At 36.6% G+C, this 25,684-nt stretch overlaps 2 protein-coding genes across 8 annotated transcripts; one reads left to right on the top strand and one right to left on the bottom strand.

The window, feature by feature from the left end:
• The first annotated feature begins 7,466 nt into the window (after positions 1-7,466).
• Positions 7,467-14,839, top strand: LOC110751940 (mechanosensitive ion channel protein 3, chloroplastic). Of its 7 annotated transcripts, none has more exons than XM_021952505.2 (14): positions 7,467-7,624; positions 7,985-8,218; positions 8,339-8,398; positions 8,748-8,899; positions 9,101-9,224; positions 9,321-9,418; positions 9,524-9,637; positions 11,264-11,324; positions 11,679-11,828; positions 11,990-12,100; positions 12,312-12,479; positions 12,587-12,700; positions 13,092-13,148; positions 13,786-14,839. In XM_021952505.2, the coding sequence occupies exons 2-14, from the start codon at positions 8,141-8,143 to the stop codon at positions 14,626-14,628; spliced, it is 2,130 nt and encodes a 709-aa protein (XP_021808197.1). In that variant the 5' UTR covers positions 7,467-7,624; positions 7,985-8,140; the 3' UTR covers positions 14,629-14,839. The 7 variants fall into 7 exon arrangements, with proteins under 7 accessions (XP_021808197.1, XP_021808193.1, XP_021808199.1 ...); XM_021952501.2 differs by having other exon boundaries at positions 8,742-8,899; XM_021952507.2 differs by having other exon boundaries at positions 7,985-8,222.
• A 1,204-nt stretch (positions 14,840-16,043) lies between these two features.
• LOC110752021 (O-fucosyltransferase 31) lies at positions 16,044-20,230 on the bottom strand. Its single transcript, XM_021952598.2, has 10 exons — positions 19,901-20,230; positions 19,744-19,806; positions 19,553-19,637; positions 19,401-19,471; positions 19,128-19,216; positions 18,828-19,031; positions 17,792-18,059; positions 17,422-17,649; positions 16,814-17,011; positions 16,044-16,585 (listed from the first exon to the last, which is right to left on the bottom strand). The coding sequence occupies exons 1-10, from the start codon at positions 20,045-20,047 to the stop codon at positions 16,376-16,378; spliced, it is 1,563 nt and encodes a 520-aa protein (XP_021808290.1). The 5' UTR covers positions 20,048-20,230; the 3' UTR covers positions 16,044-16,375.
• Positions 20,231-25,684: the final 5,454 nt, after the last annotated feature.

The raw sequence follows: 25,684 nt of genomic DNA, 5'->3' as shown, positions 1-25,684 counted from the left end.
ATTGGGTATGACTTTTTTTTTTTCTTTTCTCTTTTGTTCTCCGTTGGGTGGCTGCGTTGGCTTCCTTTCTGGGTTCCCAAGGAGCCAGTCACTGGTGAAGGGTCTCCATCTTAACGCTATGGAGATGGCCACCGCTTCTTCTGCTTAAGGGGATGACAAGTATGCGGCACCAAGCGGGAATCAGAAGTGTGCGAAAACTGGTGTTGGGCATCTGATTGTTAGTGGCATGGATTTTTCTGGTAAGCATAGTTTTTGTATTGAGGATTTTGTTGACAAGGTGGAGAAGACCAATCTCGAGGGGTCTCCAAGATCTCTTTAATAATTCTCCTATGGAACGTTCGTGGGCTTGGCAACTGATGAACGTTCCTACTATGAAGATCTTTCTTCCGAATTTTCTTCAGGCTCAGAGGCCAATTTTGGTCTCCCTAGCTTGTTAGCTAGGGTTCTGGATTAAGAAAATTGGAGGTGGCGGTTAGTGTTTGGCTGGATTTGTTATGATGCTCACAATAAGTTTTTGACTCAATACGAAGAACTATAATACTTTCTTTAGATCACAGAAGGCTTTCTTTGACAGTACTGCGCAGTGATGAGATGTGTTTCAATAGTTTTGCGGTTGGGTGATTGGTTGGATCTATTCTGATACCCATAGTACGTTTTTGACTCAGTACGAAGAACTATGATGATTTTTCTACATCATAGCAGGACTTCTTTGACAATAACTATGTAGTGATGGGATGTTGTTTTAAGGATTTTGTAGTTGGGGTTTAGGTTGGTTTGTTTCGTATAAGTTGTTTGACTCTTCTGTTTAGTCAATAGCATGGGTGGTACTCTTTTCTACCCCGGGATTTTGTTTCTTTGAGAAGGTTTTAACGAGGCCGCCGTTAACATGCTAGGTCTTACCATGTAATGTTCCTTTCGGTTTAATGAAATACCATCTTTTCTCAACAAAAAAATTATTTCATTTCAGTGATTAATAGTTTATTTCAGAGGTCACTAAAATGAACTTTGAATTGAAATTCATTTCAATAAGCTGGCCCACCATCAATAGCATCTCCAAAGGAGATGTCAAATGCAAAATGTTAAATTTGAATTTGATGGCTTATGTGGCATTTGACACTTGGGAAAAAAATTAACTCCACCCGAAATGCCAAATATCATATTATTTTATATTTTTAAAGGTAAATGAGACTCATATGATGCATAAAGTTTAAAAGAGAGTAAATGATAATGGGCTCCATGATTAAAAAATAAAATAAAATAATATTTAACATCAAGCTTTTTGATATGTTTTTTTTGCCATATCTCTTTCAGCCTTTTAATCCATATAAGATTTGACTACTTTGTTGGAGCAAATTTAACCTTCAATTTTTGTTATTTCATGTCCATGTGGCAATTTGACATATTGCTTGAAGATGCTCTTATTGACAAATGGACAACATTACTTTTTAATCTTTCCATTACATTTAATTGGTGTAAACTAGCTGTTACTTTTATTTTTTCAAAGCAACTAGTCATTTCTGATTTTTTTCACTGTTAATATAAAAAACAAACATCTAATTAATATATATACTAGCCATTATTGATTTGTTTCACTTTTCAGAAAAAGGATAGCTAATTATACATACTATTACTAATTTATTTCACTTTTCAAAACACAAATGGCTAGTTATTTACCTATAAATGCATATGTAGAAAACAACTCTCCCACAATTTCCTACACCCACAAAAAAAAATTTGTTATGTTGAAATTTTATTTTTCAATAAAAAATGAGCAACCAGAAAAAGGGCACTCATTTTACCAAGGGCAAGAAAAATTACTGTGCACAACCTATGTTGAAAATTTGCAAGATCCGATTGTAGGTATTTAGATGATATTTGGGTTCGTATTCACCAAAAGTATCGTCGATTTTCACAATTTTTTATTTATATATAAATATATTCAAAATTGGTCACTTTTTAAAAATTTCTTTGAAACAATTTTAATTATCGAATTCTTATCATAATTAACTTTATTCATTTTATTTTATTCAATCATTTAAATATATATATATATATTTTTAAAAATATAGAGTAAGCTATTGCAGTGCACCATTGCAATTGAAGCTTGAGCTATTGAAGTGAACTGAAATGAATTGTTGAGCAACAATTGTGGATGCTCTTACATACAAATTGCAATGATGCAATGAAACAAAGGAATGCAAAATTTCTCACCAAAAAAAAAAAGGAATGCAAAATTCAAAAGGTCGAAAATTAAAAGAGATATTTAGTCAAATACCCATTCTTAGAACTAAAACTATAAATAAACCCTACATCATTTAATTTCTATAAACAAACCCAAAAAAAACCCAAAAAATGACAATTGGCCATATTGAATTTAATTTTGATTATTAAATTACTTTGATGTCCTATTGAGTATTTTGGACTTATTTATATATTTTGGGGTTGGGTTGGGTTTGTTTTGAAAAATCAATGGCAGTTTTGTAATTTAAAAGAAGTTAAAAGCCTTTTTTTTATGTTATAAATGGACTTTGGGTGTGTTTCTAAAATTCATTTTATATAGGGTATTTTTATAATTTTGACTCCTATATTGGGTATATTAATGAATCTCCCAATTTAAAATTAATTAGCCTCCGCCGCTGTGGATGAAAAACCGAAACAAAGGCAGCTTCAAAGGTTATAGAAACAGTGAGAAAAGAGTTTAGCATTCAGACGTCAGGAACTCTTAGGCTTAGTTTGGTATTGCTGTGCTTTTAAAAAAAACTGCTTCTGCTGTGCTGTGAAAATAAACAGCTATGAAGTGAAGCAGCAAAGTGTTTGGTAATCTATATTTGTAAAAGTGCTGTGAGTATAAAAAGCAGTCTTATAATGTTTGGTAAACTTTTTTATAGAAGTGCTGTGAGAGTGTATAATGACAATAAAGGGCACCATGATGAATTTTTTTTTAAAACCTAAAATTATCATAAGAAATAAAAAATGTATACTTTTTTCTCCCTTTTGTTTCCTCCTTTCTTCTTCCTTTCCAGTCCCCATTCCCTTTTTTTTTCTTTCTCCCTCGTCTGCTTTCTCTTTTCTTCTTCCTTCAGGGGCCCCAATTTTTTTTTTCCTCTCCCTCTTCTCTCCTTCCTCCTTTCTTCTTCCTCTGTTTTTTTCTTTCGTCATCTTCCTCATCCAAAATCTTCAAGACAAAACTTGTTTTTGTTGTGATTTCATACAAATTCTTGTTATAAAGACACCCGTCCCAGTTTTTTTCTTTTCTTCCTCTTTTCCTCTTCCTTCCCAGGCCCCCCATCTCTCAACCTTTTTACCTTTCCTCTTCTCCTCCTTTCTCTTTTCTTCTTCCTTCCAAGACTTCTTCCCTTCCCATGTTTTTTTTTTATTTCTTCCTCTTTACTTCTACCTTCCCAGCAACCCCCGCCCTCTTTTTTTTTAATTTTATAAATTTCTTCGTCTTTTCTTCTACATGCCCACCTCTTGGGGATTTGATTTTCTTTTGCTGAATGAGATAATTGGTTGGTAATCTGGGTGTTGAATTTTTTGTTGCCGTAGAGATAATTGGTTGGTAATCTGGGTGCTGAAGGAGATCTTCTAGGTTTGTAAAATAGGAAGCTGGGTTGGTGGGGTTTTGGGTTGAGTTGGTAGCTTTGAGGGATTGAGGAAGGGAAAAAGTTGCAGAGAGAGGATGATATTCTGGGTCTGTAAAATAGGGAGGTGGGTTGGTGAGGTTTTGGGTTGAGATGGTAGCTTTGACGGATTGAGGAAGGGGAGCAAGTTGCAGAGAGAGGAGAGGATGAGGCGAGCAATCCAGAAAATAAAAAAGGAACGACACTTGGGAGGTTCGAACTCGGGATGATGAGGATATAACATGTAATTGTGTGAAACAAATAAGGGCAATATGGGCAATTTGAAATTTTCATTTAAACCTCCGCATGCTTCTCCTCGCAGCAGTTTTCAGAAGCAGCTCCCCACCTGCTTCTGTTTTTCAGCTTTGAATGACAGCAACTTATTAAATAAGCAGCTTATTTTTGTTTTACCAAACACCCAAATCTCCAAAACTTTTTTTTTAAGCTGCTTATTTTTTAAGTTAAGCAATACCAAACTAAGCCTTAATGGATTAAGTGGCAGAAGGGTATTATGGTAATATCTATTTTTGAGGTTGCAAAAGGGTTATGAAATTTGGTCCTATCCATACCCAAAAAAAAAAAATTATATAAAAAAGAAAAGCTTATCCAAAATAATAGGCAAACAACATCAGCACGCCATAAACGTGTTTGATCATCACTATTCATGGAAAAAAATGATAAGCTGTGGCGTGCTCCGTTGGTGGCTTTCTATGCACCATCCGTCTAAACTTCTCTTTGACGCAAGTCGTTGACCAGGATTGCTCGAGTCCATCAAAATGTATGGTCTACGACCTCTAATCCGAATAGTAAAATAATAACATTAGATAAATTATTAGAATTTAGATTTTTTTTTTAGTAATTACAATTTTGGTAAGTGGGGTTAGGGTCTAATTTAATTTTGGTCACCCAACTTTCAATTTTTCGATTTTGGTCATCACACTTTGCATCGTCAATAATCAAGTCCAATTAGGGTATTCTGTCAGTTTCAACACACGTGTTGTGTGCGTACATGGGCAATATTGGCCTTTCACCCCAACCCAGCTCTTTCTCTCCTTCTCTTTACAACTCATTCCCTCTCTACAACTTCTCAACCCAACAAGAAACAAAGTTTGAGCTTAAAGGAGGCCTCAACTGCATGTGCGTATTAAACAGACGAGCCTAGATTTCAAACCGACGACAAGGGTGGGTCTTCGTGGATCCGACAACGAGGCCAACTTTTTCTTGTGTAATTGATTTGAGTGATTCGATTGCTTTTGTGGTTGTTTGGGTATTAGGAGGTGGTGAGGAAGGGATGCAAGGCTTTGGAGAAGTGCAATGAAATTTTTGAAAAGCCTCCCTTGTTGAGCATAGAGAGATTCGAACCCATCCCCCTCTGTCAACAGCCACAGCGCTTTATCCATCTCGCTGAGGATGTGTTTGTGATTATATTTTCGACGTGTAATATTTATAAAGTCTTTAAAATGTCTACAAGCTAACATTTATTATCTATGATAAATTTCGATATTGAAAAAAACACCAAGGGGATTCGAACCCTTCCCATTTTACTCCTTCAACACCTTCACAATATACTTACTCTACACATAGAGATGATGAAGATAGTGAAAATTTTGAACCTCATAGGAACTCTATGTGGTACTAAGTCACTCATGTATCTTACCATGCAATGTATAAAGTGTAAAATATTGTAGTAATTCATTATATATAAATGATTATGGTGTGTTTAATCTTCTTTCATTAATTACTACATATTTTCTACACTTACAATGTTTGCCAGCTCGCCATATAATCAACTTAAATAAGTTAAATCAATCATGCAATGCATTTCCTTCCAATTTTTTGTGATAAACTAATAGATAATTGACTAAATAAACACCATGCAAAGTTTCAATAAAAATTTCCAAGTTTTTCTTACAATTTCCGTGGTTTTTATTCAATTTTTATCGATATCGATAATATCCCGATATTTTCATCGACATTTAGACCTTGCTCAAGACCAAGAAGGATATCAGCACTACCAATCTCAAATATCTTCTGGGTTTCCTAAGTGTCGGCCCCTTTATCATTGATGCAAAACCCCTCAAATTTAATTCTTGAATCTTAGTTTTTGACCCAAAAAAAAGAATCTAGAATTTGGGATGTGGGGTGTGGGGAAAGAAGAGGGAAAACTTTTTATGGGGATTGACTGAGAGGACCTATAGCAAATCAAGGCTCTTAAGATTGAGAGAAGTTGGGAGGGGGGTTGGGTATTGTAGAGAGAGAGAGAGAGCACCGTAGGTTTAGGGGTGAAAGGGCAATATTGCCCATGCACGCACGCATGTGCGTTGAAACTGATAGAATACTTCAATTGGACTTGATTTGCCGACAATGCAAAATGTGATGATCATCGGATAAATGAAAGTTGGGTAACCAAAATTAAGTTCGACTTTAACCACAGTGACCAAAATTGTAATTACCTTTTTTATAATTACCAAAGTTAAAAAGGAGAGGGGGAAAAACTCACACGCACAAATACCATGGGGACTTGAACTCATGACCACTTAGGAGCAATCAAAAGTCTATGCCAATTCAGGGTAACTTTGGTCAGCTCATTTTTGTTTATTCGAATTCGATTAACACAAAAACAACAATGAAAAATAAAGCTTACCAGTTCAGCTTGAACTTTTATATACTGCTTGTAAAAACTGTGCAAGTCTTGCATTTTTTATATATCTCAAAGTATTATATGAATTTAGGAGTGTTTATGCACGTAACACTTATGTTATGAGTATTTTTTATTGGAAGTATAATAAAATCTTATTAGGGAAAAAGTCACTTTTCGTTCATGTTGTTTGTTAATTATACTACTATGGTGCTAACAATTTCAAATTTATCCATGTAGTTTTCGTATCCTAACATGTTAAATTCCTTCAAATTATGTTCCGTTTTGAACACGTTCTCCTTGTGTGAGAATATTTCGGTCCACTCCTATCATTTAATGTAACAATCAAATGCCTCCTTCCATTCCAAATTAACTAGGCAGATTGTAACAAGCCTCTTCAAATATGCATGTTCAAAATGTAACGCCATTAGTCCATAAAGCAAACACATTAATAACATATATTTAACAAAAGTATTATAAAATAAAATAAAAACACAAAATTTCAGAATTGTGTATGATCAAATCATTATTTGTAGAAGTTACAGTTCCGTTGAAAAACTATTTCAATAAGTCGAATATGTCAACGAGGTTTATCCCAGTAAAAAATAGTCTTAGTTTACAAACCAGTGGTCTTAGATTCGAATATGTGAGAAATCCCTATTGTCTTTATAATTTAGACTATTATCGCATGTATCAATCAAACCCGACCCAGACCTGAGAACAACCCGCCTGACCCACCGCATAAATATCATCGATCGAGACCAATCCATGCAATGCTGGCAAGGAGGAAACTGATGCTAAATAATTATAGATATTTATAAAAATACCCAATCCTAGATATGTATTTATAAAAATACCCAAGCACTATTTAAACATAGAAACATACCAAAAAAGGGTTTTGGGTATGTGTGTAATGATGGGTTTTGGGTATGTTTATAAATGGATTTTGAGTGTGTGTAATGATGAGTTTTGGGTATGTTTATAAAGTGTTTTGGGTGTTGGGTATTTTTATAATTTCAGCCCCATTTTGGGTATTTTAGTGAAACTCCCAAATAATTATGCACACCGCGCACCTTACCTCTATGCGCCACATAAATCCCACCGTGAAAAACCGAAAGGAAATTTCGCGGGTCCACGTAACGAAATAAAATCCAAGACGCTGCACTTTGATTTGACCACGTTGTCAGCCGAAGCCGTGTAGAGTTTACCAACCGGCGCATCTTAGTATCCACCCAGCCATTTTGGGCTTGCCTTCCTCATAGTGCCCCCACCTCTCTCTCTCTCTCTCTCTCTCTAAACCGGTTTCCTGTACAAGAAAGTTTCGGTGAGAGAGTTTGGGAATTTATCCTCTGCTTTGCTCCATTAGGTAACACTCAATACTTTCCTTGTTAATTTTTGGTTTTGGTTCCTTAGAAATCAGAATTTCTAGTAATTTTTAATTTTGAAAAATCTTGTTCCTCTGACCTTGTTCAAACTAAAGCCGTACTTATTTCTCAGTTTTTCATATTATTTTAATTTTAAAAAACTTTTTGCATATTTTTTTGTTTTTGTTTTTTATATTTTATTTTCATGATGGGTTTTCTTCTTAAAAAGCGTAACAAAATTTAGTAAGTTATCTAAAAATCGTTCGGCTGCTTTAATTGCTAGTTATAAATCGATTTATTTATTTGTTTGTTTGTTTGTTTGTGTACAGATTTCAATATGAACTGAGAATTTGAAGTTTTAGTGTGACAGGTGCTGTACATATTTGGTACATATAGTCTGAGACCCGTAATTTGAAGACAGTGTTTTATTAGGTTCAAAAGGGTAATCTGATTTTCAACTGCATTACCATATTGTGCACAAAGTTGCAGCTTTGCTTCAGTTTGAGAATCAATCAACCATGCCTCATACTGCTTCTGTGCGGTTGTTATATGAATGGAGAAGTCACGGTAATCGTGGATGCCATAATCCAGATGCTGTATGTGAGATTTCTTTGTAGTCTTTTTCATAAAATCTTCTTGCCCAAGAGTTTACCTTTTCTGGAGTACTAATTGAATTCTTTGTTTTTTGTTTTTTGTTTTGTTTTTGAATTTCACAGTGCCTTGTAGGAAAGGGTCGAGTACATATGGTCGGAATCAACTTTCCGCCACATGTTTTGGTATGGTTTCATGGCTTCACTTTTAAGCTTTATTTTTTATAATTTTTTTCAATTGCTGGTCTATGATTTGGTATGATTTCTTATACAGAATTGTCACTGGGTTTCTGGGTTTTTGTTTTGTTAATTGTTTTTTCCGGTTTCCCTTTATGGCATTGTTGTCTGTGCTCTAGTGTTATAAAAATTTGATCATTGTACTTCATTTCGTGTTTTAGTCAGGTTCATGGTTCTAGTGTAGCATATTACAATATGCTCTGGATGTGTGTGTGTGTGTAACCTGATGGGGTTGTTATTATGTAGATCTGAGCTCATGGATTTATTTTTTTATTTACTTTTTAATTGTCAGCGACAGGGTGCCTGCAGTCTCAATCTTTTAAGCAGTGTTCGTGGCCCAATAGGTCCAGTATCTTCCAGATGCAATGTTTTCTTGTGCAGATCTGTTTTAGTACCAGGTGGAGGAAATGGGGTTCCCGTTCTGAAATCTGCTGCTGTAGTTTTAACAAGGTGTATATGTGTTCCCTTTTGAATTACTAGGGTTTTTTTTCTTCCTTAGACAGCTGCACACGCCAGCATATAACTTGTGTTCTTTTTCTTGGGTATTCCTTTCCATTTATTGGGGGGCAATTGCTTCATCATGTTTTCTCTCTCATTATTATATAAACGTTTGGTATCTAAAGAAATTTATGTTTTTAACATATTATGCAGGTCTTATGATGCTTTACGTGGAAGCCCTGTTTTACTTAAATTGATCCCAGCAGTTGCTATCATAGCTTTTGCTGTTTGGGGTCTTGGGCCACTTTTGCGTCTCAGCAGGATTATATTTCTTCAAGTATATAATTTGTTATTCTTCCGCCACTCCTTGCCTTTAGACACGGTTTGATTATGTTATTGAGCTGATTAATTCTTTCATGGTGATTATCTGCAGCGGAACGATAGTACTTGGAATAAAAGTAGGTCGCACTATGTCATGAATTCTTACCTCCGGCCCTTGCTTCTCTGGACTGGAGCAACACTTATGTGCAGGTTTACTTCTACATTACAAGAAGTTAGAATCAAATTACAAGTCAAATTACAAGAACTTGTTTCCAGCCATTTGATCTGCACTAACTGCTGTAAGATTTATTTCAGAGCATTAGATCCTGTAGTCCTACCTTCAGAAGCTAGCCAGGCTGTCAAGCAACGTCTTATAAATTTTGTACAATCATTATCAACAGTGCTGGCATTTGCCTATTGTTTGTCAAGGTGAGTGTAGCTCTGGTGCTATTATGCCTTAAGATATTTATTTCATTATTCTGTTGGTCAACTAATAGATTGGTCTGTAATGAATTGAATTTTTAGATTTATTCATTTCAGAACTTGTCAAGCAACTTCTTATGTTAGTTAGAAGTAATTTGAACATTGAGAATGCCCAAATGCCTGGTTTGAACAAATTTATTTATTCTACCAGGACGTAGTTGATTTCATTTTTTGGGTATAGTTTGTGGGTAAAGCAAAAATATTTGGAGGACTAGGAGTGGGTTCGTTGAAAGCTAGAAGTGAGGCTTTGAGAGCCAAATGGTGGCTGTGGCGGTTTCCTAATGAAACTCATGCTCTATGGCATAAAGTGATCAGAAGCATTTATGGAATGGATACAAACGGGTGGGATGCTAAACCTGCGAGACAAGGATCTTGCCGCAGCCCTTGGAGAGATATTTCTAGTGGCTATAATTTATTCCGTCAAGGATGTGTCTTTGTGGTTGGAGAGGGAGTTAGGGTCAGATTCTGGGAGGATGATTGGAGCCGGGGTGGTGTTTTGAAAGAGGTGTTTCCAAGAATTTTCAATCTGTCCAGGAAGCAAAACCACATAATTTCCTCCTTTACGGTATCGAATGGGTTCCTCTCAGTTGGGATTTTGGTTTCAGGAGGAATCTTAATGAATTAGAGATTGTGGAGGTGGCTAGATTATTGGACTTATTAGAGGGAGTGAGATTGGTCACTTCTAGAGTGGATAAGAGAAGATGGAAGCTAGACCCCTCCGGGTTATTCTCCTGTCAGTCTCTATGTTCCCATATTCAGAGTAGAGGTGAAGGGGAGGTTTTCTCTCCGTACACTCAAATTTGGAAGGCCAAGACTCCTCCAAAAGTTAAGATCTTTGCGTGGCAAGCGGTGTTGGGAAAACTTAATACAGGAGATACACTACAGAGACACTGTCCCTATGTGTGCATTAGCCCGCACTGGTGTGCTTTATGTAATAAGGCAGGGGAGAGTGTGGACCACCTCCTCCTTCATTGCCCTTTCTCCCTAAAATTGTGGGAGATGTTACTAAAGGAAGTAAACACGGTGTGGGTAATACCGGAAGGCTGCTTTGAACTTTTTTCAATCAGATTTGATGCTTTGGGAAGGGGAAAGAAGGCTAAAATTCTCTGGGGCAGTCTGATGCAAGCAGTGGTATGGAACCTTTGGCTGGAACGTAATAGGAGAATATTCGAGGAGTATAAGGGAGTGGGGGTGGAAGAGTTATGGGAAAGAGTGAAGTTTTGGGCTGCTTTTTGGGCATCATCTTCACTTGCTTTTAAGAATATACCCTATCCTACAATTATGCGTAATCTGCTAGCTGTAGTATCGTAAGGGGTCTCTTATGTTTGGCTGTTTTATTTTCTGTGTTGAGTGACATTGTGTCTGCTCTTCAGGATAGTGTTTCTTTCGTTTGGTCTAAATGTTCTTATTTTTTGGGTATAGTTTTTCCTTTTGGTGCTATGCTCTCTATGCACGTATGATTTTCTTTTTGCCCTCACGTGTCCTGTAATCATTGTTTCAATACATTTATCCTGTAGTCAATGCATTGGGGTTGAAATTTTGATTTTCTATTGTTACACTTTTTCTTTGCAGCTTGAATCAACAAGCACAAAAGTTCTTTACGGAGACAAGTGACCCAAGTGATTCGAGAAATGTATGTTTCTGTTACTAGTTCACATATTATATTTTCATTACTTTGTATGCATTCTTTCGCCTTTATACTTGTGTTATAAAATTGTCATTAGTACTCACGCAAATAATTAAAATAAAATAAACTAAATATAACCAGTCCTGATTAATGTTTCGATGAAATGGGCCTCATCTACGTTAGCTTCATTACTGCTTCTTTTGACCTCATTGAAATAGATTGTAGCATAGTTTTCCTTTTCCAACCAAGTTTCTGTTATTGTGAGATATTATGTCATTATGCAATAATATAGCTGTCATGAGGGCACTTGTAGCATATAAGATTATTGCATCCTTACATAATTGTCTCTTGTTGGGGCAGATGGGCTTCAATTTCGCTGGCAAGGCTGTTTATTCTGCAGTTTGGGTTGCTGCAGTATCATTGTTCATGGAGCTGCTGGGATTCTCAACCCAGAAATGGCTAACGGCTGGTGGTCTTGGCACAGTATTGCTCACCCTTGCTGGTCGTGAGGTACAGATCTTTCTTCATGTGATATTGTAAATCGAAAAGGCTGCAGTTTATTGATCATAACAAATTCTGATTGTCCATGTGTATACTTTCAAATTCTATTAAGACATAATTTCCTTTTAAGGTTTTCTGACTACGTGTACCTTAATATTGTCTGAACTCAGATATTCACAAACTTCCTTTCAAGTGTAATGATCCATGCCACACGACCATTTGTTGTTAATGAATGGATTCAGACTAAGATTGAAGGCTATGAAGTTTCTGGTACTGTTGAGGTTTGTATACATCTTTGCTAATACATCAAGTACAACAGCAGTTAGAAGGAAAAAACATAATGCCTACCCATGAATACCTTTGATGGCTTCCACCTTAAACATAATAGGGCTTTAACAATTTGGTTCCTTTTGCAAAAAAAATACTGGAAGTGAATTTTTTATAAGCAGTATGGACATTTTATTATTTTTGATAAATTTGTTATTGTACCAGCATGTGGGTTGGTGGTCACCAACAATTATAAGAGGCGATGATCGCGAAGCAGTTCACATTCCAAATCACAAGTTCACTGTAAACGTTGTCAGGAATCTTAGCCAGAAGACTCATTGGCGCATTAAGACCCACCTAGCCATAAGTCACTTGGATGTCATTAAAATTAATGTGAGTAGAAATTTCAGTTCACTGGCTTGCGAAACTTGTGCTCCAAGGACTTTGTGTTTTTTATATCATTTCATATGAGAACCTGGTTTATCCCTTACTATCTGCAGACTATTGTAGCTGATATGCGCAAGGTTTTGGCCAAAAATTCTCAAGTAGAGCAGCAAAGGTTGCATAGGAGAGTTTTTCTGGACAATATTAATCCAGATAATCAGGCCCTTATGGTATGGCTTTTGTGCTGTCACTTTTGAAGTTATTATTATTACTTTTTTATAAGTAGGTTTATAATGTTTCAATAGAGCATGTTCCATTTGGCAAACAAATTTTAAGAAAGACCTTCTTCAAGTCCCTTGTAAAAACATTCTATTACTTTAAAAGTAATAAGTTGTTTTTACTTTTGAAATACATGATGGAAACTGTTGTGTATGTTTTTATGGTCTCGCAATTCTTCACTTTCATTCACAAGGTCTTCATAGAATAAAGAAACTCATCTATTGATTTTCCTATGGATATACAATCTCCATATAATACGTCCTTCTTTTTTGTTTCCTTCCTCCTTTCTATTAAATTTTGTATTGAATGGTTGTTCTCATAACTGGTCTATTTTTGTCGCAGATTTTGGTATCCTGCTTTGTTAAAACATCTCATTTTGAGGAGTATCTCTGTGTTAAGGTAAGACTACATTATTAGTATAAGATTTATGAAATCATGTAACGTGCAAGATGATATAATAGATTATGTTTTGATCATCTTTGACTTAGATGGCAATATAAGTATTCCAGAGATGCTGCATATAAAAGTCACACTCACTCGCTCTAGTTCTCTGCCATATTGATTACAGTTGCATGATTGTTGGGACTTAGTGCTCGGATTTATTTTGTATAATGGTAATGCCATAACCTTGTTTGGATATTCTATTCTTCACTCTTCCTTTCCAATACATTGTTTCTTGATGAACCTTTAGTCTGGCTTATAGATTGTTCATGTTGAACAAGATAATTTTGCCTTTTCTTGGCATTTCCTTTTTCACTGGATGGAAAAGTTGGGTAATTTATAAAGACTGATTGCCATTTTAAGATTGTTTCACAAGTTACTCAAAGAATCGGTTTTACCTTTTTTATACCAGACTTTCGATGTGGATTGTATAATCTGTGTTGTTTACTATTACTAAGGTTTCCAAGTGTCTGTATGCCTGAACTTTGTTGTTTATGGATATCACAATTCTGTTTACTTTCTCAATGTTAATTATAGTCTTTGAGAAACGGATGAATATTTATCTCAGATAAACTCTATTGATGAAATAAAACAGGAGGCAATACTTTTGGATCTTCTCAGAGTTGTCAGCCATCATCGTGCCCGGCTTGCCACACCCATTCGCACAGTTCAGAAATATTACAGTGAGGCTGACTTGGAAAATGTGCCATTTGCTGACACCATTTTCACTCGTTCTAGGGAATCCAATAATCGTCCATATCTACTTATTGAACCATCTTATAAAATCAGTAGTGATGACAAAAGTAAAGCTTCAAGTCGCTCAACACGTACAAATGGAGACAAACAGGCCCAGGCTGAAGCTTCCTCAACATCCGACTCCAAGGGATCAGATGCTAAAGCTGGGCCAACACTAACTCATGCACAAACTGACAATAAAGTTGCCGCAACTTCAAGTTCCAACTCAAGCACAAACTCCAAGACCTCGGAAATGCCAACATCTGAACCCCAAGCATGGAATTCGGCATCTGATGGTTCAGTTCGAAGCAACTCTGAAATGCTGCAGTCCAAGAATGTGAGTACAAAAAATGCAGGGAAAGAGACAACAGGAGTTGATTCCAAAGATGCATCTCCACCAAAGGTGACGTCTAAGAAGTCCCCTGTTGCTTCGCCTGAGACTGGTAGTGAAAAAGCAGATGTTCCTCTGGCACCTTTACAGGCAAAGCATGATGGTGAGAAACCTGTTTCATCACCATCCATAGCTAGGCCTCCCTTAGAAGAGAACATTATCCTTGGTGTTGCTTTGGAGGGCTCAAAGCGAACACTTCCAATTGAGGAAGAAGACATGGCTCCATCTCCTGCTGCAGAATCAAAAGAACTCACTGCCCGCCGAAATGGTGGAGGGTCTCCTCCTGTTGGCACAGATGTGAAAGATGGTTAATTGCCTGCAGTTCCTAGAGCCACACAAACTGAATAGCAGGACCACGAAGGCTACGTCGTTAGTCGTTGTAGTGTAACACAGTTATTGATTGACGTGTAAAAATGCATGCCGCTGAGTTTTTGAAGCTGGCATTACATTGTCTTCTACGATTGCTTGATAATTTGTCGAAATGGAAATTTGTGGGTCAATCAGAAACGACCAGTTTCTCCCATCCCATCCCATCCCTGAAAGTGAAAACTGAAAAGCTCAAAAAAAGAAAAGAAAGGGAGGTGTAGAAAACGCATTAACGCATATGTTTGATGTGTGATTGCAAATTTCGCTCTTTTACTTGAATTGGAAAGATCGTTCCATTAACCAACATGAGTTGGTCCAAGTGGAAGGGGCTTGGATCCTTTAAACAAGAGGTCCTGGGTTCGATCCCAGGCACTTGCGAATATAGCAGATTCTGTTGGGAGAGGTCCCCGCTTTGCGCCTGACCGTATCTCGAGGGATTTAGTCTCCGCAGTCGCGCGGGGGATACCCTGGCAAACCTAAAAAAAGATCGTTTCATTATTGAGCAATGTTTAGATGTCATATGTTAAAATGTGTAATTACTGTGACATGAGAAATGGTTGCCTGGTATATGGGAAAATAGGGAACATAGGGGGGGAAATGAAACCCTCCACCCCCCTTGAGTTTCATTTTTCTTTCCCATGGAAAACTTAGGCCAACATTAAATGTAGGGGTGGGCACAATTTCGAGTCGACCCGACCGAACCGCTTAACTCGATCATAGTGGATTGGGTTGGCTTAAAAATGAGCAGGTTTTTGGTTCAAAAAATCATAAACCGCTATGTGTAGGTTGGGTTATAAGTTGAAATCAAAACTTAAAAATATGCTTAATTTTGAGTGAACCTAATTGAACTGCCCAACCCGATCACAAAAAGTTTGAATTAGGTTGGGTTGGTCTAATAATAAGCGGGTTTTGAGCCCAAGAAATCGTAAACCGCTATATATTGGGTTGGGTTACAAGTTGGGACTAAAATCGACCCAATCCAACCCATGCCCACCCCTAATTAAATGCACCTTTTTCATGACCATGTTATCCCCATTAACAATTTAAAATTACGATATATCATTAAATGCATTCTTTTTTAAAATTTATCTAATATGGGTATAATTTGAAAATTAAACAAATTTGTTTTACATTCCTAGACAAATCAAACATGGGAAAGGAAATTTTCATTTCCTACACCTTCGGAAAAGACATGAGAAATTATTTCCCATCAAATCCTTTCCATGAACCAAACGAGGCCTATGAGAGTTGGTTTGTGTCACGCAGAGGCCTCGTAAGTATTGCATTTTTCTTTTGGTTGCTAAGGAGGTAGAAATTCTTTGAAGGGGGGAGGGAGAAGAAGAGGCATACAACAGCTTGGATTAATTGCTTGAAGCTTAAATTCACCATATTAAACTGAAATAGTCAAGCACTAGGGATTACCCCAAGCTTAATTCATCATATTACCTTGCATTGTGACCAAAAAAGAAAAAGAGGAAAAGTGTGGGTTTGTCATTTTGTCGGTGAGAATCAATGCTTGTCCTACATGCTGATATGCATTGAAAGCAGACTATACAATTACGAGCTCAAATGAAGCCTACACAGCAATGAGAGTGGAAAACTCCAATACTCATAAGTAGCTGACCTACAAAAATTACTTGCCAATAATGACAGACGTTCAAAGCAAAACCACAGCCTCCGAAATCGATTTCAATTAAGCTTGACACATGCAATCAGGAGCAGGATATGTATATATGGACTGCTTCTCCTTCCTCGACCTAATCTGCCCTTGTCTACTTTTATGCCCATCCAGAACTGCATGTTGGAACTCTGACCATTCCATGCTCTTATTCACGAAAAGCTTTCCCAACAATGACATGCTTGGTCTAATAGTCTTCAAGTTCATGTAAGCACGATGACCGACCTGAGGATACAAATTTTAATCCTGTCCACTTAGAATTTTCACAAATTTTCAAGGAAATAATTCTTCTGCTGAAATACCTGATTTTATAATAATAGGCTATTTAGGGAATTCCTATATTCACTATATTTCACTACGACCACAGATTTGATGAAGTAGATAATCCGGTTTATCCCCCCACCATCTTAAAGAAGACACATATCTACCAAGTATTGAACTTGATACTCTTACCAGTGCATTGTGCATATTCCCGGGAGAAGCAGAGATGAAGATGTCACTTTGCATGCTCACATAATAGTCAACTGCGGCTAATAGAGAAGCCTTGCCTTCAACTTTGGCCCTTTCCTCTGCAGAGGCAAGACTCTTCTTGTCTTCCATTAGTGGAAATAATCTTCTCAAAGTTGAGATCCTTGCTTCTCCGCCATAAACCTAAACAAGGACAATAGTGACTCGTTTATCCAATTTAAACCCATAACTGAACACACAGTATCAACATTTACTGAAAAGGAACCTAAGGAATCACATGAAACACTTGGGGCTTATTTGTCAATGTGCTTGCTTTTGTTTTAATTGAAGAGAAAGAGGGAAAGCTATGAGAGAAAGAAGAGAGGGGATGAAAATGAGAGGGAAGAAGGAGAATACCTAACTAAAGCTGTTTTAAGTTTTGTTTTATAAATCTTTCAATATATTTCCCCTCTCTTTATCTCTCTTTGAACTTTTGTCGTCATTCCCTTCTCTATCTTTAATTAAAACAAAAAACAAAAACGAACCAGCAACAAACAATCCCCTAGCTGTTAACTCCTGAAAAACAGTATAGACATTCTGCTTTTAAGAAATACCTTGTGAGAAGCAAGATAGAGCCGGGTACTAATGTTGAAGCCCAAAGCTGCTAGCAGCAACCCAATCTCTTCAGGAGTCAATGGGCAACGCCCCTGATTTCTCAACTCCTCATCTGTAAACTGAGATTTTAGAACCCTACCCTGCCAAATTACTTGCCGATATTTTGCAAGGGCAAGTTTCTCAGCTTTACCACCACCAAAATCACAGGCTGAATGAGCAGCCATATCCTATGAGTATGTGCAGGCAAAGAGTATTAGAAAATACTAATTTTGCATATATAATTAGGGTTCGTCGGAAAAGCTTTAAGATTCTTACAAAATTATTGCATGATCAAACATGACATGGATCTAAAGAAAATTAAGAACATACTTTATCAAAGCGAAGATGCAAAACAACAAATTTCCCAGCTCCCTGTTTCTCAATTTGATTTGTTCCGTCCTGTGAGTCACTTGCTGCGTCTTGGTTTCTATTAGGAGGGTAGCGGAGACGATTAACAAGGGTTTCTCCCAATTCCCTGATATGAGGAACAAAGGCTAAAGCTTGAAAGTTGACTTTACAACGGAGGAGCTGGATGTTTTTAGGCAAGTTCTCAAAAGTCAAACGATGAGAAAATGGGGAAATAGCAGCAACTCCGTATCTGCATCAGTGAAACACCTTCCAATCATAATAAGATATTAATTTCAAATTTAGTTCTAAAAAAGAAACCTATTGTCATGATTCTAGCGAGACATATGCACATACTTAAGGTTGATAACTCAAGTTGTACCCAGAGAAGATAATTGAAAATAAACCCAAAAGGATATTTTCAGTCTAAAACTAGATAACCATTAAAATCCTAAAACTAGAGACGCAATACATAATCTAACTTGAAAAGCCGGTGGCTTGACATGTAAAGGCACAAATACGTCTGTGATGCACTAATTCTAAGTTCTAACTATATGCTATACACATTAACCAAACAACCTATTTCCCAAAGCTATGTCCATAGCATCATAATATTATCATTCCTAAATATTTATTGTTATGACAACTTATCGCTGCTATTTACTGGAAAATAAAAGGAAAAAATAGGGACAGATTATACAAGTTTCTAACACAAGCAATATCACAATCACAATTTTAAGAAATGAAACCTCTGCACAATCCATGCAGGCAGGAGACTAAATTGAAGGACAGACAGAATACGGACATGAGTATCTGATACTAAGACAGCATAGGGACAAGAGTTTATCTTGCAGATTTCTGTTTTTGCATGTGAAGTTAGTATATGACACTAAGACAACATAGGGACAAAAGTTTACGATACCAACTTCACATACAACAGAAAACTGCAAGAACAGGCTCAAGTGATTAAAAAAATGCAAGAACTTTACGCTCAATTAGAAAGGCTCGATGCATTACTGACCTCTGCAATATGGGCAAGACATTTTCCAGATACCAATCAGAAGAAGCATGGACAGGTGCTGTTTTTATTCTAGTAATCCGAATGCCAGTAGCATAATACTCCCTAGTGCTCCAAGAAAATTCACTAGGCAGGTCTTTAACTATAGAAACTTCATCGCGTAGGACTTCAATAAAGTGATCCAAATCAAAAATTTCCTCAAAGGAACTGCAAAAGCACATGGGGTTTCAAATCAATGGCTCCACTTTAGACAGAAATAATAAATTCTAGGAAAGGTTCCAGGTTAGCATACTCACGATATACCTCGAATCTTGCCACACAGGATTAACTTCAAGGTGTGGAACAACCAAAGTGGCATTCAAAATTTTGGCAACAGCAACTGCATCACAAATCTTTTTTTTTTTTTTTTTTTGAAGAACCAAATAAAGTAAATTAGACAATCTCATTTTGGACACCCAATTGGCTAAAGTATCACAACAAGTAATCAAATCAAGTAAACGAGCATTCTTGTATAACTTCATTTTCTAGAAGATACATTGCTTAGAAAGAATTTCCTCATAAAATTTTAAAACTCACCCCCATTTTCTGCTGGTTCAAGCCTCCATCAAGGAACACCTGAATATACCCAGTAGATCCTTTTGGTGTCACTGCAAGAAAATGAATAAAATTTCATCAGCTAACAATCAATTCAATGTCACATAAAATGTGGCCCGATCTTTAGCACTCACATGATAGACTTTTAGGCTCTTCAAGACAATGTTTCCATCCTTGGTTGGGCAGTGGAGACCATAGCTTGCTCTGTTGCTCAACGGACTAAACAAATTAAAAAAGAATATGTTAATATATGTAAATAGATCAATTGTTTACACCAATTCTGAAAACAAATCACAAATCAAAGGTAAAAAAGGAAGGAACTGACAGATTGGAGAAGTAAAGCTGGATTTAGAAGATGCAAATGTCTGGCCTTTGGAGCATTCCACTCCTGCAAAATACCCATTGCAATTTTATTAAGAATTAAGCATTTCCATTAACAACAACATCAAACTGTGAGAATGATTGTTTGAGAAGGGACTTACTGAGAAGATGGAAGGAGAGGCACGGCCTAATGGGCCGAAGAGATTTGGGAAGAAGGCCGGAAAGAGGACCACCAAAAGGCCAGCTAAAGCGGCTCTCTGAGACTGGTTGGGATAGTAGTAGCCATAGTAGTCCTTGTGAAGCTTCATGGGTTTGTTTGAGTTTTGATTGGAAAACCCTAAACTTGCATATTCATTGCGTTTTCAGTTGTGTAGGGCAGCAGAGAAGAGAAGAGAAGCTCACTGTCGTCAATGGAGGTGACAACTATGAATCGGATCTAATTTTTACGGGAAAGAAAGGACGTCTGGAAGTTATAATGTGAACGTCCTCATTCGATGAAATCGCATCGAAGCCATAGTTTTCTTTTCTTTTTTCTTTTTCCTTTTACTTTTCGCTAGTAAGAAGAATTGAGTAATAAATATTTGGGTAATTTTCATTTTACTACGAGATACTAGAATAAAACATAAAAGAAAAAAAAAGTAAAATAATTTTAATTGATGTGGTTGTCCACTTTAGCTGCCACATAAGGTGGTATGAGAATATAGTATACAAATGTGGTAAAAGTAGTATTATTCTTTTATTATGTTAAGGTTTACTGAGTTTCAGCTTTCGATACATCAAGGTTTTTCTTGTCTCACTCCCATACATAATGTTTATTTTTGTATCATTTTCATACATCAGTTAGTTTGACCGTCATGTTCTCTGTTACATGATGACGTGGCGTGAACTCATTCATATTTTGCCATTCATGTCTTTTCACTTAAGCTTTAGGGTTGCCATTCGGGTCTTTTCACTCTTCAGGTCCCTTCCCTTAAGCTTTAGGGTTTTGATCTTGACTTTCTTTTTTTCCTTTTGATTTTTGCAAATTTAATTTGTGAAAAACCCAAACAAAACAAAAATTGCAGCTTGTAGAGGTTGTGAACCATGGCAAATTGGTTTCAGATCAGATGGCGGGGGTGGGCAGCGGAAACGAGAGGGTGGGGTGGACCATGGGCAGGGCCGCCTAGCGATATCCATCGCTCCCAGCCCTGGAGTTGGAGGTTGATCTCCACTGTGAACAGAGAAAGTGTGGAGAGAGGTAAAGACGGGAGAAAGTTGGGGAGATAGTTGGGGAGAGAGAAAGATAAAAGGGCGCGTGAGAGTGGGAGTGGAAGGTGGAAAGGGAAGGAGGGAGAGATGAAGGGGGAGGGTGAATTGCAGGTTTTTTAAAAAAATATAAAATTATTATTAGGCTTATTTACTGTAGTACCCCTTGAAACTTCGGTCAAATCTCACTTTACCTTCCAAAGTTAAAGTGGCCCACTTAATCCCCTTGACCGGGATTTTGTGTTCCAATTTAGCCCCCACTATTAACGCCATCCAAAAGACCGTCAAGAATGTTGACGTGACAAGGGTGTTTAAGTAATTCCATATATGTGGCTTACTTACCCATGAGGTTGACTTGCAAGTTTTTATTATTATTTATTTATTATTGTTATTAGGCTTATTTACTGTAGTATACCCTGAAATGAACCTCTTTGACTGTGGTTTTGTATTCCACTTATGCCATCCAAAAGACCATAAAAAATGCTGACGTGGAAATGGTGTTTAAGTAATTTCATATATGTGGCTTATTCACCCATGAGTGTTGCTATTTCCACCCCCTGTCCTATTTCCCCACCCTGAAATTGGTACTTAGGTGACGAGGGGTAAAATTACAAGCTATTCAAATAGACACACCAATCTTCACATACTTTAAACCTTGACCAAATGTACTTATGACTAGTCAACTGTCAATCATGTAAAACCATAACCAAGAACACATACACAGAGAATACCAATATGTACCTGTAAGCCAAGAAGATTACTAGTGACAACCTATGCACTCAGAAGGACTCGTCAATCTAGTCATCCCTTGTGCTAGTAACAACTATGGTGATGAAAGTGTGTGAAAGCATCATAATCAAGTAAACAGTAAACAACAGATAATGATGACTAGTCAACTGCAAGAACACAAACCCAAAAATACATGAACATCATGCGATGACTAGTCAACTATCAAGAACACAAACCCAGAAAATAACATAGCTGCGAATCAGAAGTTGTTCACCCAGAAACCCACCATTGGGAAAAACTGGGGGTCATCAACCGACCAGGCAATCCACTAAGCAAATAAGATTCTTACAAAGGAACACAAGCAAATTCAAGAAATCCTAGATCTATTTAGGAAGATAAGTTATACCTCCTTTGTGCAATCTTCTTCTCCAACATAGCAGAACTAGTAGCTCAGTCTTTCATGGCAATGACAACTCCTTCTTCAGCTCTTTCATCCCATGACACCTGCTAGCTAGCTCAAACTCAGACAGAAACCAAAATTTGGATTCAAGGAAAAATGACCAATTTCTTCAAGAAACCATACTCTTGAAGAAATCAATCTTGAATCTGACCTAGATGAATATGAGAATGTGTTTGTTCTAGCTAGATGCAGATTTCATATTTCAAATGCAGCTTTCGAAAAATCAATTTAGAAAACTCATAGATGAAAATGGTGGTTTTCTCTTGAGGAAGAAGAGAGAGCAAAAGGATGAAGAAACCTTTTCAAAACTTCCTATCAAAAAAGACAGCTACCAAATGAGGAATCATTTGGCTTTTACACAAAAAATTCCTAGGTTAGAAAGTACAGATGGTAGCAGAGAGAATAGGACAAAAGAGTTGGTTAGGATCCAGCTAGAAATCCTACTGATGCAAAGGATGACTAGTCATACGAAAGCAAGATGACTAGTCATAATCTTAAGAAATTTAGTGAATGCAATATGATGCAATGTAGAAATTACCTTTGCCAAAATCATTGATTGTCCATCAGATTGCAGCTAGATACGAACATTGCAATTCTTAATCTAAACTAGAGCTTGGGTAATTACAGTTTATGTCCTATTACAATATGTCAAGGGAAGCCAAAAGAAAAACTCAAAATGCATACACTTACACACCCACCTTATCTTCCCACCCACCATGTAAATTTGAAAAAACACAATCCTATTTTTCCACCCATCATTATTCCTAAGGGTTTATGATTCTTGTGCTGTTACTTAATTGCTGCAGGTTTTATGTCTTTTCTTGGTAGCACTACTCTTACTAATGTCTTCATTTATTGCCAACGAAGAGCAATGAAGTCTAATACATTATGAAGGTGGGCGAACCGAAGGGAAAAGAAAATTAAGGGTGAGTCATGGAGTGAGGAGGGGAGGATTGAAGTTTCAGACAAGAACCCCAAAAAAAAAGATCAAGGAGCATTTTAGGGGAGGTAGAGCGGAAGGAAAGAGGAAATGAGAAGTCAAAATGCTTACTTAAGTTGAGGTTTTTTTTCTATGTCCTTATAAGTCATTTTATAAAGGGGTAAATTTGTCTTTAAAATTTTGAAGATAAGGTGGTGGTGGAAAAATAGGACGGAATGGTAGAAATAGTAGCCCTCTTTACCCACCAATTTGATTGGATGATGTGGCAAAGTAGAGTCCACAACATAATAAAATATTCTTAGTCTTTTAAAGTAATTAAAAGAAATAGTTAGAAGAACTTAAATTTTTATAATAAAAAAATTAGCAGGAACCATCTTCTCTACATTGTCACCACCATCCCTCCGACCCCAGCCTGCTCTCTTCTCTCCCTCTCGATCTTCCTCCTCTCCCTTGATATTAAAAACCATCCAACAGCTAATACAACCTTAAAATGTATTTTCTTTTCAGATTTCACTAAGGGTGGCTAGGGTGGAGAGTAATTACATAGGTTGGTGGGTTGTGGTTGGGGTATGGAGTCACTGGATTTGGTGACATAGGGAAAAAGAGAAGAAAGACACATATGAGCAGAGAAGGGCAAGTGGAGGGGCACACAGGGGCAGAGAGGGGCGGGGGGTTGTGGCTCGTTGCATTGGGTTTGTTATTTTCTCATCTGGATTCATCTTAGATCTTTGAGAGATGATAGAAAATGTTGGATCCAAGCGATAAAGTGAGTAATATTCTGGGCTTGAACAAAGAAGGCCCGAATGATCCAAAGGGCAACAGAAACAAGCATCTAGGCGATGGTTTGAAACAGAGACTATAAACTAATCATTGGAACCATCATAAAGGAACCTTATGAACTTGCAAACTAGAAAATAAAATAACAATGGAAATGTTCCTTTCTTCTTGGCCAATGAAATCCACAAAACCCAAAGGATACTTCTTTTGCAAATTGGGGTTTCCTCTTTTTCTTGTTTTGTTTCTCTCTATGGTATTCATAATGACACATATGAAAATTTGATTAATTTTATGTGGGAATCTAATTACTTTGTTTTGTAATCAGAGGGAGATGGAGAGACAGAGAGAGGCGAGGGGCGTGGTGGGGAATCTGGGTGGGAGGGGTTGGGGCTGCTCGAGGGATAGTGGTTGATGGGTAGGGTTTATTAATTTTTCAAAAGTTTAAATTTTATTATGTCATATAATTGATTTTTTGAACTTTAAAAGTAAAGAATTTTTTATTAATTTTGATTTTAGAAGTATGTAGGGTCCACTTTTCCACATAGGACGCTGACTATGCTCAGCAATTGTCTAGCGTGTGTGATTTTACCATAATGACCCTGCCACGTCAGCATTTTTGACGGTCTTTTGGATGACGTTAATGGTGGGGGGTAAAGTAGAACACAAAACCACGGTCAAGGGGGTTAAGTTGGGGGGTAAAGTGAGATTTGACCAAAATTTCAGGGAATACTATAATAAATAAGCCTTATTATTATTTTTTATAGTTGTTGAAGAAAGAAGGACAACAGGGAGAGGCTGAACAATGATTAGGAAGAGAGAGATGTTTTTTTATTTTTACTTTTAATAAAATTTTAATTACTTAATTAATATATTTTCATTATTTTAGTCCACATGGCAAAATATAGGTGAGTCCACATGGCAACATTGATCACGTCATTATTTAATGGAAAATGTGACTGTCAAACTAACAGATGTATGAAAGTGATATAAAAATAAACATTATGTATGTGACTGAGATGAAAAAAATTTGATATATCGAAGGTTGAAATTCGGTAAACTTCAATGTAGTAAAATGAAAATTACCCTAAATATTTTCTTATAGCTTAATGGTAATTTTCTTGTAATATTGGAAGAATTCTAAGTTCGAATCTTCATCATGAAATTTTTTTTATCCTAACTCCTATTATCATCTTACTCATTTCATATTGATAATTTTTATCTGTTATTTTAATTATAGTTAAATGACTAATAAATTTTAAATTTAACTTTTTCTTTTTCTTTTTTGGGTGTGGATGACCTTTGAGCAGCAACATAAAAACTAACGATTTAAATCATTAAACCACTTTGTGGATTGAGACAAAACAATGGGTTGTATTTTATTTCGTCAATTTATAATCTTTGCAAATAGTCATGTAGGGAAGTGTTACTGAATCTTATTTTACAATAAACAAATTAATGTAATAACACTTCAGAACAGTTATATTACACTTTTTGTATGGATTCAATAAATAATTGAGTATGGTAAAAAAAATATATTAATTGAGTGAATCATGACACATTAAAAATTATAGGCTCTCTCTCCCTTTGTGAGTCCCAAAGGAAAAACTTCATAGAGGGAAGAGGAAGACGCATCATTGGATTGCCCCTCTTCCCCCTTCTCTCTTCTCATTTTTTCCTTTTGAGTTAGTGAATAAGTCTACTGAGACATTTTGAATAAGAAGCCCCTTATGGTGATTTCTTCTGAGCCATGCTTAGATTGAAGTTCCTCATAACCCCTTTTTGGCTATGTTATCA

This window comes from Prunus avium, chromosome 1 (genome assembly GCF_965620075.1).
Source record: "Prunus avium chromosome 1, drPruAviu1.hap1.1, whole genome shotgun sequence".
NCBI classification, from domain to species: domain Eukaryota; kingdom Viridiplantae; phylum Streptophyta; class Magnoliopsida; order Rosales; family Rosaceae; genus Prunus; species Prunus avium.
Note: the sequence above shows the minus strand (reverse complement) of the source record. Positions and strands in the feature narration are given on the sequence as shown.